General features: G+C 41.3%; 1 protein-coding gene across 1 annotated transcript; it reads left to right on the top strand.

Moving 5' to 3' along the window:
• The first annotated feature begins 3,946 nt into the window (after window positions 1–3,946).
• On the top strand, window positions 3,947–14,481 carry LOC147061553 (immunoglobulin-like and fibronectin type III domain-containing protein 1). The gene is made up of 25 exons (XM_085919588.1): window positions 3,947–3,983; window positions 4,536–4,595; window positions 4,900–5,022; window positions 5,127–5,266; window positions 5,365–5,464; window positions 5,562–5,613; window positions 5,848–6,001; window positions 6,084–6,189; window positions 6,274–6,546; window positions 6,634–6,973; window positions 9,121–9,191; window positions 9,280–9,369; window positions 9,463–9,567; window positions 9,651–9,775; window positions 10,253–10,394; window positions 10,478–10,774; window positions 10,867–11,163; window positions 11,667–11,846; window positions 11,919–12,047; window positions 12,136–12,435; window positions 12,667–12,752; window positions 12,835–13,027; window positions 13,103–13,399; window positions 14,053–14,379; window positions 14,448–14,481. Exons 1-25 carry the CDS (start codon window positions 3,947–3,949, stop codon window positions 14,450–14,452), a joined length of 4,029 nt encoding a protein of 1,342 aa, XP_085775714.1. The 3' UTR covers window positions 14,453–14,481.

Raw genomic sequence — 14,481 nt, 5'->3', positions numbered from 1 at the left:
GATATTTTGCATATTTGTACTGTGCTTGGTGCAGCTCTAGAGAGAAATGAGGTCAAGGAAGTAGTCATGCTTATCTCGCTGTAACTTGATATTCCATTTAAAATTGATCTAAATGAGAGCAACGACAAAAACATTTTCCTAATTAAAAATAATGACATCAGCAAAGCAGTTTGACTTGACAAATTAAGACATCATTTTCAAGTAGTAGAAATTAATAAATGATTTTGACGAAGACTAATTTTGGCCAGCACTGACGTAGTCTCAGCCATGACTTGTCGATTATGCAAAGATAAAATAGGAAATAGTCGTAGTTATTTCTGATCATTGGGATTTCAGATTCATTGCTGGTGAAGGCCAGCTAAGGCTATCTTTACTCCTTGTTTATGAGTAACTGACAGGGCCTCAGCTGATGCACTGATTCTTTCAGAGGGAGGCAGGCCAGGCAGTCGAGTTAGCACCTCTGCGGCTCCTTTCTGTGTTTCTCCGTAACTGGAATGAAAGCTATGGAGCATGACATTATCAATATAAGGAGAGCCAACCAATGGGGGTTTAATTCTTAATACAGCTGGTTTATTTGGGATCAAGCTCACTCAGGAGGATATTCAGATGAATTAGAGGTATACTGCGTGTGGAAGGACAAGGATGGCAGGACACCCGGGCCGCATCACTGGGGCCGTTTGCAGCTCCATGTCCTATGGAGAGAAAGAGACGCCTTTTATTTCAAGCCACAATTTTCATCTGCTATTTTTATGTTTTGTTTTTCACACCACCATAATTGGTGGTTGTGGATGTGAGTTTTATTTAATGTTATGTCTTGGTTGTGTGTGTGCCTTTGTCATATCTCGTACACTGGCTTGGTTTTTGTCGCCATGTGTTCTCATCAGCCCTGTTACTTCTGTCTAGCTCATCATATCAAACCCAAGGTCCGCGGACCAGATACGGCCCGTCATATCATTTTATGTGGCCGGCGAAGTAACTTTTTTTTCATCGACTTTGTGTCGTTATTCAAATTACAAATTGTCTTCACTTTTAAAAAATAGAGATGTTGCTTGCAATTTTTATTGTCATTTACTAGTCTCTGATTTCAAAACTAGTTATTCATCAGTTTGTTTTGTCGCCTATACAGTAGATAGAAGACATTGACAATCATAATGGCCCTTTGACTACGATGCAGCCCGTGACAAAAACGAGTTTGACACTCCTGCTCTAGATGCTTGTCTCTTCACCTAGGCAATTTTCTTCTTGAATACTCCTGCTTCCATACTTTTTGGTTCATCCATTGCCTTCACACAACAAAATGTGACACACATACCAATAATTGGGACAATTATAGATTTACAACATTTCGGCTACATTTGGGGCTAACTTCACTTCTGTTGGCAGCTTATTTTGTTCGTGTGCCCCATAACAGCTAAATGCTGCTTCCCCATGTTTGCTTTGAACTTTGGGCAGCACTAATTGATTCAAATCTTTAGAAATCACAGACGTATTGGGTTTGTATTCCTTTAGCATTTTCTTAATATTGTTTCCTACACCTCACTGAGAGCCACAGATATATCTCCAATTGTCAGATGATGGGCAATGGTAGGTGTTGGCCCGCACTCATGCAGGCTTGTATTACACATATTAGTAAGCTATGCTACGTTGGCATTAGTCTGAGTCAAGATGCTCAAAAGAGTAACAAAAGAAATGAATATATTCCCGAACTTTTGACCTGTTTGTGGTGATAAACGAGAATTGTATGAAGCATGGCCGATGAGTGAATTAATTGTCCCAAAAATGAATCACACATGATGGAAAATTGTACAGGCTGAGCGAACACACTGCCACGGCCATGTTGCTAACGTGTCAGAAAAACAAACAAGTTACCAAGGAGAGGACATATGACTGGAATTAAAAATAGTTGCCTCCCACGAAGAAATTTGATCAGCAACTGAAAAAACAAAGTCTTTGAACGGGTGTTGCCACTGTGTCTATAATCGGCGCTTTACATTTTACAGTCACGGCGCACTGTGTACACACACTGGATTAGTATGTGGTGAATGTAACAGTCATGCCGCCACTTGACCTTGGGAACACAAATGCTGCCTTGTTCTTCATTTGATCTTTCCTTTTCCAAAGTCATGAGAAGTGCTTCTCCCACAACCTTGATTATGTAACACATTGTAATACAAGACAAGGGCGTTGGAGCTTTGTGCAGAATGTTTGATCTTCCTTTGCAAGGACGGCGAATGAGGCTCCAACTGTGAATTTGCGTGAATCATGTCACCTTGAAGTCGAATGAGGTGCAAGGCATCCAGCTGCGTTCTATTATGAGTGCCGCACTCCACACAAATAGCAGCAAACAATGTACACTTGTGCCAAGTTACCTGACAGTCACTTGTCAAGGTCATTAGCAACATTTTTTGTCGTTTATTTTAATTCTTTCCATTTATTGCAGTCACAAACATGATCGCTACTATTACTCTGCTTATCTGAATTTGCTGCAAATACTCTTGACGACATCTGAAGTTGTCTCGACATGGACCAAATGAACCTTGCTGTCAACAAGTGTGTGATGAGAGATGAGCCAAATGTCATCAGCAATTACCAATCATTCCACTAACTCGACATTGGTAGCCCTTCCTTCACCTTCTCCCTCTTCAGTCATTTTATCCCTCCTTACCTCACCAGACTCCCCCCCACCCCCACCCCACTCTGCCTTAATAACAACTCACCCGCTCTGAGCATCACCATGCCCAAACGGCGGACGCTTCTCCTTGACCACCTCACTTGGCTCCGGTTTGCAAAGTTGCTTCCCAAAGGATTTAACATCCGGTAAGAGCCCACGGGAATCCATCTCTGAGCCATCAGGCTCAGTGGGTGAGTGGATAAGTTCGAGGAAGGTAAACTGACTGACTGTGGGCCAATCTTGCCTTTCTTTATGAATTTCTTTGGAAGATTTTTTGATATGCTGGGGTGGCTACAAAATGAGATCAATGGGTGACTGGTGATTGGATGAGGATTTGTTCTTCCTGTTTTTTTGTATGCTGTTCAGTACAGTACATACATACACTGTCATATCAACTCGAGACTGTTTTTGTGTTTTGAGCAAAAATACTGTCAGTGAAAGTGACTTCCTCACTGGTGTCCCCGTGTTATATAAAGAATGTTCGCTATTCAATAATGAATCATAACAATAATTTGATCCTTTTTGTAAAAAAAATCATTTTCCCTTCTTAGTGGTACATGAATTGTGTTTAAAGAATGGAAAAATGTTGCATCAGGTATTTGAGGAATATATCATCAAGGCACAAAGATTTTCAATGGCACAAAATAATTAGGACATGCCATTACTAGTACTGTGAAAGCATCTGGTTGTAAGTATGTGACTTCTTGGAATGCAGCTTTCCAAGTGACAACAGTGTGCAATCAGACTCTGTGTCACCGCATGAAGTCACAATGGGGGTCATAGCTAACTTTAGCTGGAAAGGAGAGAGAAGATATTGCCTTTCAATAACTGCATTCCAATTTTTATTTTTTTTCTCTTACTTATTGAATATGACAGCATTGTTTGGATCTTGCATTATCAGTTAAAGCCATAAATAAATGATTAAGTAATGTCATGGGCTTGCGTCACTTGGTGCATAAATATCATGGTGACCAAAAACATGGCCATTTACAGTAGTTGATAATATCAGTATAAATAAATAAATAAATAAATAAATAAATAAATAAATAAATAGATAAATAAATACAGACATACAGACATTCAGACATACAGCTGTGGGTGTTCTCTTGTGCTTTATGTATTTATCTATTTATTTGTTTATTTATTCATTTTTATTTATTTATTTTTTTATTTGCTTTCAGTCATCACCATCACCGAACACTCGATATAACTGCTTGACCGAGTATGTGAATCCTTTTGTGGTTACTTTTACAGGTTTGGTCCATTCTCTGCAAAATGTTGAAACGTTCAAAGGGCTCTGGGCGCAAAATCTGTAAGTATTGAAAGAGCTAATCAGCAGTGAAGTAGTGAAAGATAGCCAAATTAAGTACTAGGATCAGTATGAAAATATATGTGTGAATTTGTAGATTAAATATGGACTGAACTCGGAGCCAAAATGACACCGTATCCATCCACATGAGATGGAGTGCAGCATCTGTGCTTCAGTTGATGAGAATGTGGCCGTGCTGGCAGAGCTTGGGCCGGCTGAGTGGAGTGTTCACTCTCAGGTTTTAACAATAAACCGAGGATGAGAAGAAAACAACCCAGGATTACGGTCGCCTGTCTAATGCCCTTTGCTGTGACCCTGGCAGTGCCTCAATTTGTTTAGGCTTCTCTGAGCTTTTCCGTGTTACGCTTGACTGACTTCCACTTCCCGTCTCTCCACTGACTGTGAATTTTACTGTCACTGGCTCCCAAGATACTTTTTTTTCCCAAGACAAAGTAGATCTGCTCATACAGTTGTGCTGGAAATCCCTTGGCTAGTTTACACTTCTACTACCAGAATGATATTACACTAAATTCATGCGTGAATTATGCTTCCTAGGTTTCTCCCTCGTTCACCAGTATATTCAACATTTCAATGAGAAAGCTGGCAACAAATCAGGTAAATTAAATACCCTATCAGAATGTGTGTGTGTATATATGTATATATTAGATAGACAGACAGACAGACAGACAGACAGACAGACAGACAGATTTCACCAACCTTTGTTTCATTTTGACGACTAAACTAAATCTCGAGAGCATTCGGAAAGCACATCTGATTAAATCTTAAACCCCCCAAAAATTAATTAGCTGATGGCATTTCTACTACAAGTGAAAAGACTGACTCACTCACTCACTCGTGTTTTGGCATTTACGGGTGTGTTTTTAGATTCACATGATAATTTTTTGTTGTCTTTGTTCAGCTGCGATCCGGAGGAGATCTAAAATTCCCGGTGTGGTCATCACACAATATACTGTGAGCATACCAGAGGGGAAAAGCTACCCAGATTTCAAGCGTAAACTGAACCCAGTACATGTCCAAGAAGGTGAGTTTCTATATGTTCTAGCAAAATTGCTTTTCACACTAGGTTTCCAATAAATAACTGCAGCTTGAGCAAACAAACTCTCAACATTTCAATATATCCTTTAGGGAATTCAGCTGTTTTCAAGGCTTTGGTGGTAGGAGAGCCCAAACCTGAAGTGACATGGAAGAGAGCAAGTGGCAGCATTTCAGACAAGGAGAAATATCAAAAAAAATATGATGAATCAACAGGGGAGTACATATTAGAGGTGAAAAGAAAATCACTGAATTCAAAAATAATCCTCTGAAATTGTGCCTCTGTGGGTTTTTTTTTTTTTTTGCAATGTAATGGTTTGTCTTCTTTTAGATTCATGATGTCATGGGTGAAGATGCAGACACATACAAATGCATTGCAGTAAATGAGTATGGAAAAGCTCTTTGCTCAGCAGTTCTACATGTAGCAGATAGTAAGTTACACATTAATAACATGTACTGTATGTGTTTTGAGTTTTTTTTATTCTATCTACAGAAAATGAATTTGTTTTGTTTATTTTTTGCTGTTAGTGTTGACTGACCCATCAGATTTCAGAAAACTGCTGAGAAAAACGAACATAAAGTAAGAGCGCATGTGTGGCATGTCAGAATAAATCCAGGACTGACCTCTGACGTCTTGTCATACACTGAACGAAGCAATTCTTGCTGGGTTGAAGGGAATATTGTAAAAGTGTAACTTGTTGATTCATTTGTATAATATTTCTTTTTGTGAAGCTTTTCTTACATGCTTTGAAGGTGATGTGGACTCTTTGGCGGCAATTTGTGTCAATGATACAAATCAATATTTCCATTACAGTATTTTAGATGAAAAGCAGACAGAGAAAACCAAAGAAAGAGATGAGCGATATAGGGACACTCTGCAAAGAGACTATAAGGGACTCGAGACAAATGACATGCACTTGATGCACATGAAAATGGAGGAGAAGAGGCAGCAAGAGCTGAAATGTCAGGTATGAAAGCAGCCAATTCGCGAATTGGTACTTTTTTTTTTTTTTATTGAGTTGAGTGCACTTTATTTTTTATCCCTAACAGAATGGACTGGGTGGACCAATGGACCAATGGACCAATGAAGACTCTGAAAAGAAAAACAGACTTGTAAGTGGCGGTGGATGTCAAAAGGATGCTGAAAACTTCACAAGTAAGTTAATACTTTATGTACTAAGTTTGAGTTTATTATTGTCCAGTAGTAAAAATGAACCTGTGTTATGATGTACATTTTCAGTTCCCCAACTGGACTTTGTTGTCAAACTTCAAGAAGCAGTAACAGAAGAAAAAGACACTGCGTTGTTTGAATGTGTCCTGACCCGCCCGCAGCCTAAAATCACATGGATGAGCAAAGGCAATGTGCTGGAAGATGGTGAAAAATATCAAATCAGTGTGTCGGACCATCAAATGATCCACCGGTTGCTGATCCAAGACTGCTCAGACCAAGACAAGGGGGTCTACTCGGCCATGGTTGGAACTGCCTCGTGTGATGCTGCGTTAGATGTGGAAGGTATCTCAATTAGAAATACTCAATTATAAATATAGTCAGCACTTGAATGATTGATTAATTAAGCGGGATTGCTAATTGTGCCACAAGCTGACCTCGAGGCAGCGGGCAAGAAGAAAACTGGAGGAGCAGGGATGGACCTGGAGGAAGTGGTGAAACAGCAGCAAATCAAAAACCAAAAAGAGACGGAGAAGATTTTGGAAGCCGTCAAAGCAAAACACCACGCAGAGGAACTGACACGGAGAAAGACAGATGGAGAAATCATTTCCCTGACTGGGTCCGCCAAATACAGAGGGGATGACGTCAATTTCAGCGAGAATGACGTCAAATTCAGCGGGAGTGATGTGCATGATGCGAACGATAGTAACATTCTCAAGTCAACGCTAGTTGCACTCTCACCTTCTAAACAGAAGGTTAAGGGCAATGGTAAGTATAGTTTTCAGGTGACACTGAATAACAAATGTGCCACATCACCATTTTCAAGGATAGCTGGAATGATCTTTTTTCTTTTATTAAAAAAAAACAAAAAAAAACACAAATTATAAAGCAATATCATAGCATCATCACGGCCTCATTGCCTTTATGCTAATGACTGCACACTTGCTGCTCAGATGGTTTGGGAACAGCAAAATCTGAGGTGATAGTAGATGCAAGAAACAAGCTGGAAGAAGAAAAAGAGCAAGTAATAATAATAATAATAATAAATTATATTTATAACGCACTTTATATTCGGAGGAATCTCAAAGTGCTACATGGCAAGTAAAAACAAGAATAAAAAGCAAGGACAAGTATAAAACAACTGGACGACAACCAGGATATAAAAACAGGAATCACAGAAATGCCAAATTAAAGAAGTGAGTTTTAAGTCCGGTTTTGAAAGAGTCAGTGGATTGGGGTGCTCTAAGGTGGTCGGGGAGGGAGTTCCACAGTGTGGGGGCTGCATGGCAGAAGGCCCGGTCGCCCATGGTACGCAGCTTGGTGTTGGGGATATGGAGAAGGTGAGAATTGGATGAGCGGAGGTTTCGGGTGGCAGATTTGGGGGCAAGGAGTTCTTTGAGGTATGGGGGAGCATGTCCGAGGATGCACTGGTGAGTGAGGAGGGCGATCTTATAATTTATTCGGAATTTGATGAGGAGCCAGTGCAGAGAACGGAGGATGGGTGTGATGTGGTCGCTTTTCCGCACCCTCATCGGGATCCTAGCAGCGCAGTTTTGAATGTACTGGAGCCTCTGGAGGCTCTTGCTAGGGATCCCGATGAGGAGTGCGTTACAGTAGTCTAGCCTGGAGGAGACAAAGGCGTGGACAAGTTTCTCAGCATCTGTCAGGGTAAGTGTGGGGCGGAGTTTGGAAATGTTCCTGAGGTGGAAGAAGGAGGTTTTGCAGATGTGTTTTATGTGTGACTCTAGGTTGAGTTGAGAGTCCAGTATCACACCCAGGTCGATGACAGTGGCTGAGAGGGGGATTGTGTGACCGGCGAATGAGATGCTTGTGATTGGGCAGGTATGGATCTGATGGGAAGTGCCAAATAACATGGCTTGGGTTTTATCGCTGTTGACTTGTAGGAAGCTGAGATTCATCCACGCCTTTATCTCCTCCAGACACAGTGAGAGGATGGATGAGGGATGAGGGTGAGGCTGGGTTGCAGAGGGTGGGGGGTTGAGTTTGAGGTATAGCTGGGTGTCGTCCGCGTAACAGTGATATGAGATGCCGAACTTCCTGATTATATTGCCAAGGGGTAGCATGTAGAAAATGAAGAGGGTAGGACCGAGTACAGATCCCTGGGGGACACCGGAGGTGACTGTGTGTGTGTCTGATTTTTTTCCTCCCAGGGAAACGTACTCGGTTCGGTTCGAGAGGTAGGACTGAAGCCAGGTTAGAGCAGTGCCAGAGAATCCAGTGGAGTGAAGTTGGTTAAGGAGGATGTTGTGGTGGACAGTGTCAAATGCAGCAGACAGATCCAACAAAATGAGGAGTGACGAGGAGCCTGCATCGGCAGCCATGAGAAGGTCGTTGGTGACCCTAACAAGGGCTGTTTCGGTGCTGTGGCAAGTAGCACAAGGTAACCTATACAATAGAACCGCCGTTCTAAAATCTGTTGAATGTTGTAGCGGTGGTCTCAAGTTTTGTTTTAATCACCTTTCGACTCGTGTCCCTACATCTTATCGCGTTACTCTTACTGTGACTTGAAATATATATTTGGAAAAAGAACTTTTCATTCATTAGAAGAACCATGTAGTGAAAAGAATAGGTCATATCCTTTAGTTAATTTATTTGTTATGAAGAATTTTAGTGGTTTGAAGTGCTAATTTTATTTATTTATTTAGTCAGTCAGTCAGTCAGTCAGTCAGTCAGTCAGTCAGTCAGTCAGTCAGTCAGTCAGTCAGTCAGTCAGTCAGTCATCCATCCATCCATCCATCCATTCATTCATTCATTCATTCATTTAAAAATTGCACAAAGATGAAACTGTCATGTTGCATATTGATTTGATTGTAACAATTACTTAGCATTTACAAGCGATAGCATAGCATCATCATACTAATAACTGCACAATTGCTGCCCAGGTGGTTTTGGAACTAGAAAATCTGAGCTGACAGAGGAGAATGACGCAGGAAACAAGCTGGAAGAAGAAAAGGAGCACGAAGCACAAGGTAAACTATACATTAGAGCCGCCATTCTCGAATCTTTCTTCAAGTGCTTCAAATGCAACTGATTATCTGTTGTTATATTTCCGTGCAGAGTCCGCCGACACATGTGATGATGAGGAGTTGAAAAAAATTGATGAGTCCAATAAAATTGAAACGAAGGTCACACCAAAAAAGAAAAGATGTAAGTTTAGTTCTTTTGCCAAGTTAGATTTCTGTTTGTTGATTAAATATAGGTCTTCCTTTTGTTGAATCACCTTATATTTTGTCCTACTAGATGAAAGTTTATTGAATGATGACAGCGAGGCTGAAGAACTGATTGGCCTTGCCACACAACCGAGGCGTAAACGAATTGGCCCACTGATTGAAGACGCGGTCATTGGTAAGTATTCCGATGGAAATTCTATGTCACACCCCAGTTTCTTTCACTAAATGTACTTTGTTACGGGTTTTTTTTTTTTTTAGATCCAGGGGTTCAGTTCATTTGGGGATTGTCAGACATCAACGCCATCATCGGCGAGACTGCGGAGCTAACTTGTAAACTTAGCAAGGAAGACTGCGAGGGAGACTGGTTCAGAGATGGTGAAAAGGTCAGGCATAAGGTCCAGCTTCTTATGCTCAGCATTGTCTGGATTAGCGTTTTGTCTCTGTCAGCAAAATATCAAAGATTGGGAGACCTGAAAGCCATTTGTGGCCCACCCACTGTTTTTTACAGGACCGCGGCATATGCTAAAATAACAATTTTGAATAACTGACTGTGCTAAAAAAAAAAAGATCTCAATGAAGTTTGGCATAGAGGAAACATACCATGGCAGTCACATGTTCCAATTCTTAGTTGAAATATGTAGCAGATCCAGAAGTGAACCTGTAAATAAAGTTGAAATGTTCATTTCTTAGAACATATTCACCTTTTGATGTCAAGCCAGTGCCTCCATTGTCTTCAGCAAAAAACAAAGAGTTTGCCTCCCTGTTTCAAAAGGCAAAGAGTATTTTTTCGCTGACTGTAAGATTTGTCTTGGACTCATCAGTAGGTGTTTTGTTTCGTCTTCATGTTACCTTCCTTTCAGATCATCACTGATGACACATTTATAATATCTAAAGATGGTGCAATTCATAAGTTGCTCATCGTGAAATGCCAGGAGGAGCACTCTGGGAAATATCGTTTTGAGGCGGACAATCGTAAGACGGAGGCGGTGGTCAACGTTAAAGGTTTGAAGACTCATCAAACCAGAAATCAAGCTCGATAACAATCCAGTGCAACACTTTTATGAGTTCAAATTTTCCATGTTCAGATCCACCGAGGTTTGACCCAGAAGACCTCCGTGCGTTCGCAGAGCCCTTGAGAATTAAAGTAGGGCATAACGCAGTCTTGAAACTAAATTTTCTCGGCTTCGAGCCCATTAAAATCAAATGGTACAGAGAGGGAGAGGAGCTCCATGATGACGCCAGCAGCACCAGAATAGACAAATCAACCAATCACAGCCGCCTGCTGCTGAGCAGATGCCAGAGGAGGGACTCAGGAGAGATCAAGATCAAGCTCAAAAATGAGCATGGCACCACCGAGGCAATAACACAGCTCATTGTGCTCGGTGAGCCAATGTTGCAGTCAAACACATTTGATCGATTTTTCTATACAGGCTGAAGCAACACTTCAGAGAACATGCCACTCTGTTTGTTTCAGACAAACCCACGACCCCGCTAGGTCCTGCAGAGATGACGCTTAGCTCAGCTACATGCATTGAATTCAAATGGAGGCCTCCAAAGGATGACGGCGGCTCGCCTGTGATAAATTACATCATGGAGCGACAGCAGATTGGGAGAAACACTTGGAAGAAAGTGGGAGAGATTCCGGGCGTGCCTTTCTACCGCGACACAGACGTGGACCGTGGACGCAAGTACTGCTACAGAATCCGAGCTTTGACCTCAGAGGGGGTGAGCGAAGTGTTGGAGACCGAAGACCTGCAAGCTGGCATACTGGGTGAGGCTTCGTGGGATGGTGATGCAACTCAACCGTCGACTCTACTTTATTTCTCGAGTGCTTTACTTAAAGTGAAAACTAGACGTAAAAACAAAGACAGCTAAAACAATAAATGAATAACGATCAAATCCATACGACAAAACACTAAAACATTGCCAAGTATCATGCTGAAAGACAAAGAATACAAATGTTTTTTTTAAGATTAAGGCAGTTTGGAATGAAAAGGTGTCCTCTGCTGTCACACAAGGTCATTACAAGAATCCTCCCATTTTTATTGATATACTTTTTGTTGTGTGACCTGAGCACCAAGGGGCTTCTCTGTTATATCTATCTATATAATCCATTCATATATTTTCCTATCTGAGATGATGCTACAAGTCAAAGTAGACTTAAGAAACTTACATGCTTATATGACAATGTGCAATTTAAGAAGAACTGAAATGTAGTTGTTAATTATTTTGTACTCTAATCACTATGTCTTCTTTTTCTGCTCAATATTTCAGCTTTCCCTAGTGCCCCTGCACCTCCAAAGGTGGTCAGTGCCTTTGATGACTGCATCAACCTTTCTTGGACGGCACCAAGTGATACAGGAGGCTCGCAAATTCTCGGCTACATTGTGGAAAAACGCAAAAAAGGAAGCAATCTTTGGAATGGGGTCAATGCTTCAATTGAACCAATAAAAGGTCTGTTTATTATGTTTCCTTTTCACGTCAATGTGTGTCTAGCTCACCAGAACAATGTTGTTACATTTCCAGAGAAGAAATGTGCAGTGAAGGATGTTGTCGCTGGTTTGGAATATGAATTCAGGGTTTCGGCTGTGAACCTTTCGGGACCTGGGGAATTTAGCAACCCGTGCGACTTTGTTTTTGCACGGGATCCCAAAAGTAAGTGTGACAGTTCAAATTAAATGTTCACTTTTTCATGTTGATCTTTCATTCATTTGAATCGGAATGCCACATTTCTTGTCCCAAGAGCCCCCTGGAAAAGTTATTGGCTTAAAAGTGACAGAAACATCTTACAACCACTTTGTCTTGACCTGGAACAAACCCAAGGACAAACCCGAGATAGAGGACGAAGCTAGAGGCTATTTTGTCGAGATAAGGAATGCGCAGTGCCTGGAATGGTCACGAAACTTCACCATCACCACCACCTACACTGTAAAAGGCCTGAGGGCAATGGATATGTACTGGGTCAGAGTCATTGCGACCAATGACGGAGGAGAGGGACAAACTGAGGATCTGCCCAACTATGTCCTCGCGATGCCGCCTCTTGGTATTCTTCTTCACTTACACTTCATTTTGACTTGAAAATATAATTTTCTGAAGTTTATTTGTGTTATGGCAAAATAGCAAAAAAACTTGGTGATTCATCTATCATTATTATTATTATTATTATTATTATTTTCTCTGTAGTTTTGTAAACTGACATTTTGCATTTTGTCTTTCTTTACAACAAAAAAAAATACTTTTATACTCTTTTATTCCCCCCCCCCCCATCTCTTAGTGAGACCAAAGTTCACAAATAAAAAGATGAAAACATTTATTGTGGTGAGGGCAGGAAACACAGTCAGAGTGACCATTAACTTTGAGGTGAGGTTTCAACTTTTATCTTGTCTTGGACTCAATTGAAGATTCTGGGATGTCATTTCTTTGCTAATGCTCCGTTTCAAAGGCTTCGCCACCACCGGACATCACGTGGCTCAAGGACAACGGGCCTGTGCCAAAGCGAGTCACATTGAGTAACTCAGATGGCGCTTCACAGATGTTGATCCCATTGTCAGAACGCTCCGATTCGGGCATCTACTCCATTTTGGTGAAAAATTTGGCAGGACAGGAGACCTTCAGTACGGAAGTTAGGGTGACAGGTAAAAACCATCATGCTGTGCGGCAGCATGAAGACTGCTCTACTTTGAAGTTCAAATGTCTGACTGTGCTTGCAGATGATCCTAAGCCTCCAGGACCGGTGGAAATAGAGGAAAACGTGCCTGGTACAGTTCAAGTGACTTGGCAACCTTCTCCCGATGAGACGCTTGATGACCGGCTGCATTACACCATTTCCAAACTGGACTCCACCAAACACACTTGGACCACAGTGGCAGACAGACTTTTCAATAACAAGTTCACTGTATGCAATATCATGGCCGGAAGGGAATACCATTTTCGGGTCTATGCCAAGAACGACATGGGTGTGTCGGCACCTTCTGAGTCACTCACCTGGGCCGTGGGGAGAAAGAAAGGTTTGTGAGTCATACAACCAGGGGCACCAACCCCTGTGATGCTGTTCACTAGAAATATGTGCAGCGACCATCCCTCGCCCCTGCATATTTTCTCTTTGGCATTTGCAGTTTTTTTTTCAGCTCAGGTTAACGTCATGTCTAATGTTTTCAAAATATTGCTTTAAATTATTGCATTGATGCCATCTTTTGGCATTTTAGGACCAAGGAACTACATTGAATGCCTAGACTTGTCTAACTGGGGGTAAAATAAAAAAAAAAAGAGAGAGAGCTTTACTGCCATCTTGTGGTATCGATAGACAATTACAACGTTTTTAGGGCGGGCGTCAATTATTCAGTGAATATATTTGAACATATCTAAATATGTTTGGACGTATTTGTAAATACGTGGGAGAGTTTGCAGCAACAAAGTTAATCCACGTACGCATGTATTACTTTTTCAGGTGATATTTATGCGATAGCAAATCATTGTAGATTATATGATATAATTTATGCAAAATGCAAACACTGTTTTTTTATTTTTTTTTATTTTGCTATACGTGAAAAATAAAGGTTAAGTGCCATCTGGTGAATCCAGCGGGATCCTAATTCCAGCACATACACTTCAAACCTTGACTTGCTTGACATCAACTTTACTTTTGATTCACCTTTTGCAGAAAAGCTTTCGCTGATCTTACCAAACAGAGAAGAACGCGACCTGCGATGCGCTCCGGACTTCACCGTACCACTGAAGCTGCATGCGGCACCAAAAGGTTACGAATGTCATATGAGCTGCGCTGTGACGGGAAACCCCAAACCTCGAATCACGTGGTACCTAAATCACATCAGCCTCAACACAAACACCAACTATTACATCTCGAATACCTGTGGAGTTTGTTCCATGTTGATCCTAAACGTCGGTCCTAAAGATGTAGGGAAATACACTGTCATAGCAGAGAACGCCCTGGGCCGATCTGAATGTTCCACCATGCTCAGTGTCCGAGGTAAGGGTTGCATGCCTTCTTTAAAGCAAAAGTTTGATATATTTAATGATTGTGTTTGTCTCCTGCAGAGTGAAGAATCTGGCAACAACCGGGATTGTTAGG

The sequence above is a fragment of the Syngnathus leptorhynchus genome, chromosome 1 (assembly GCF_054491065.1).
Source record: "Syngnathus leptorhynchus isolate UIUO chromosome 1, UIUO_Slep, whole genome shotgun sequence".
Lineage (NCBI taxonomy): Eukaryota > Metazoa > Chordata > Actinopteri > Syngnathiformes > Syngnathidae > Syngnathus > Syngnathus leptorhynchus.
This window is presented reverse-complemented; position numbering and strand designations above follow the sequence as displayed.

What these genes read in the sequence shown, in the direction of transcription:
- LOC147061553 (XM_085919588.1), top strand. Translation starts at nt 3,947, where the DNA reads ATGTTGAAACGTTCAAAGGGCTCTGGGCGCAAAATCT. An exon ending in GGATGCTGAAAACTTCACAA is followed by an intron (nt 6,190 to 6,273) that starts GTAAGTTAATAC and finishes GTACATTTTCAG; the next exon opens with TTCCCCAACTGGACTTTGTT. An exon ending in GGTTCAGAGATGGTGAAAAG is followed by an intron (nt 9,776 to 10,252) that starts GTCAGGCATAAG and finishes CCTTCCTTTCAG; the next exon opens with ATCATCACTGATGACACATT.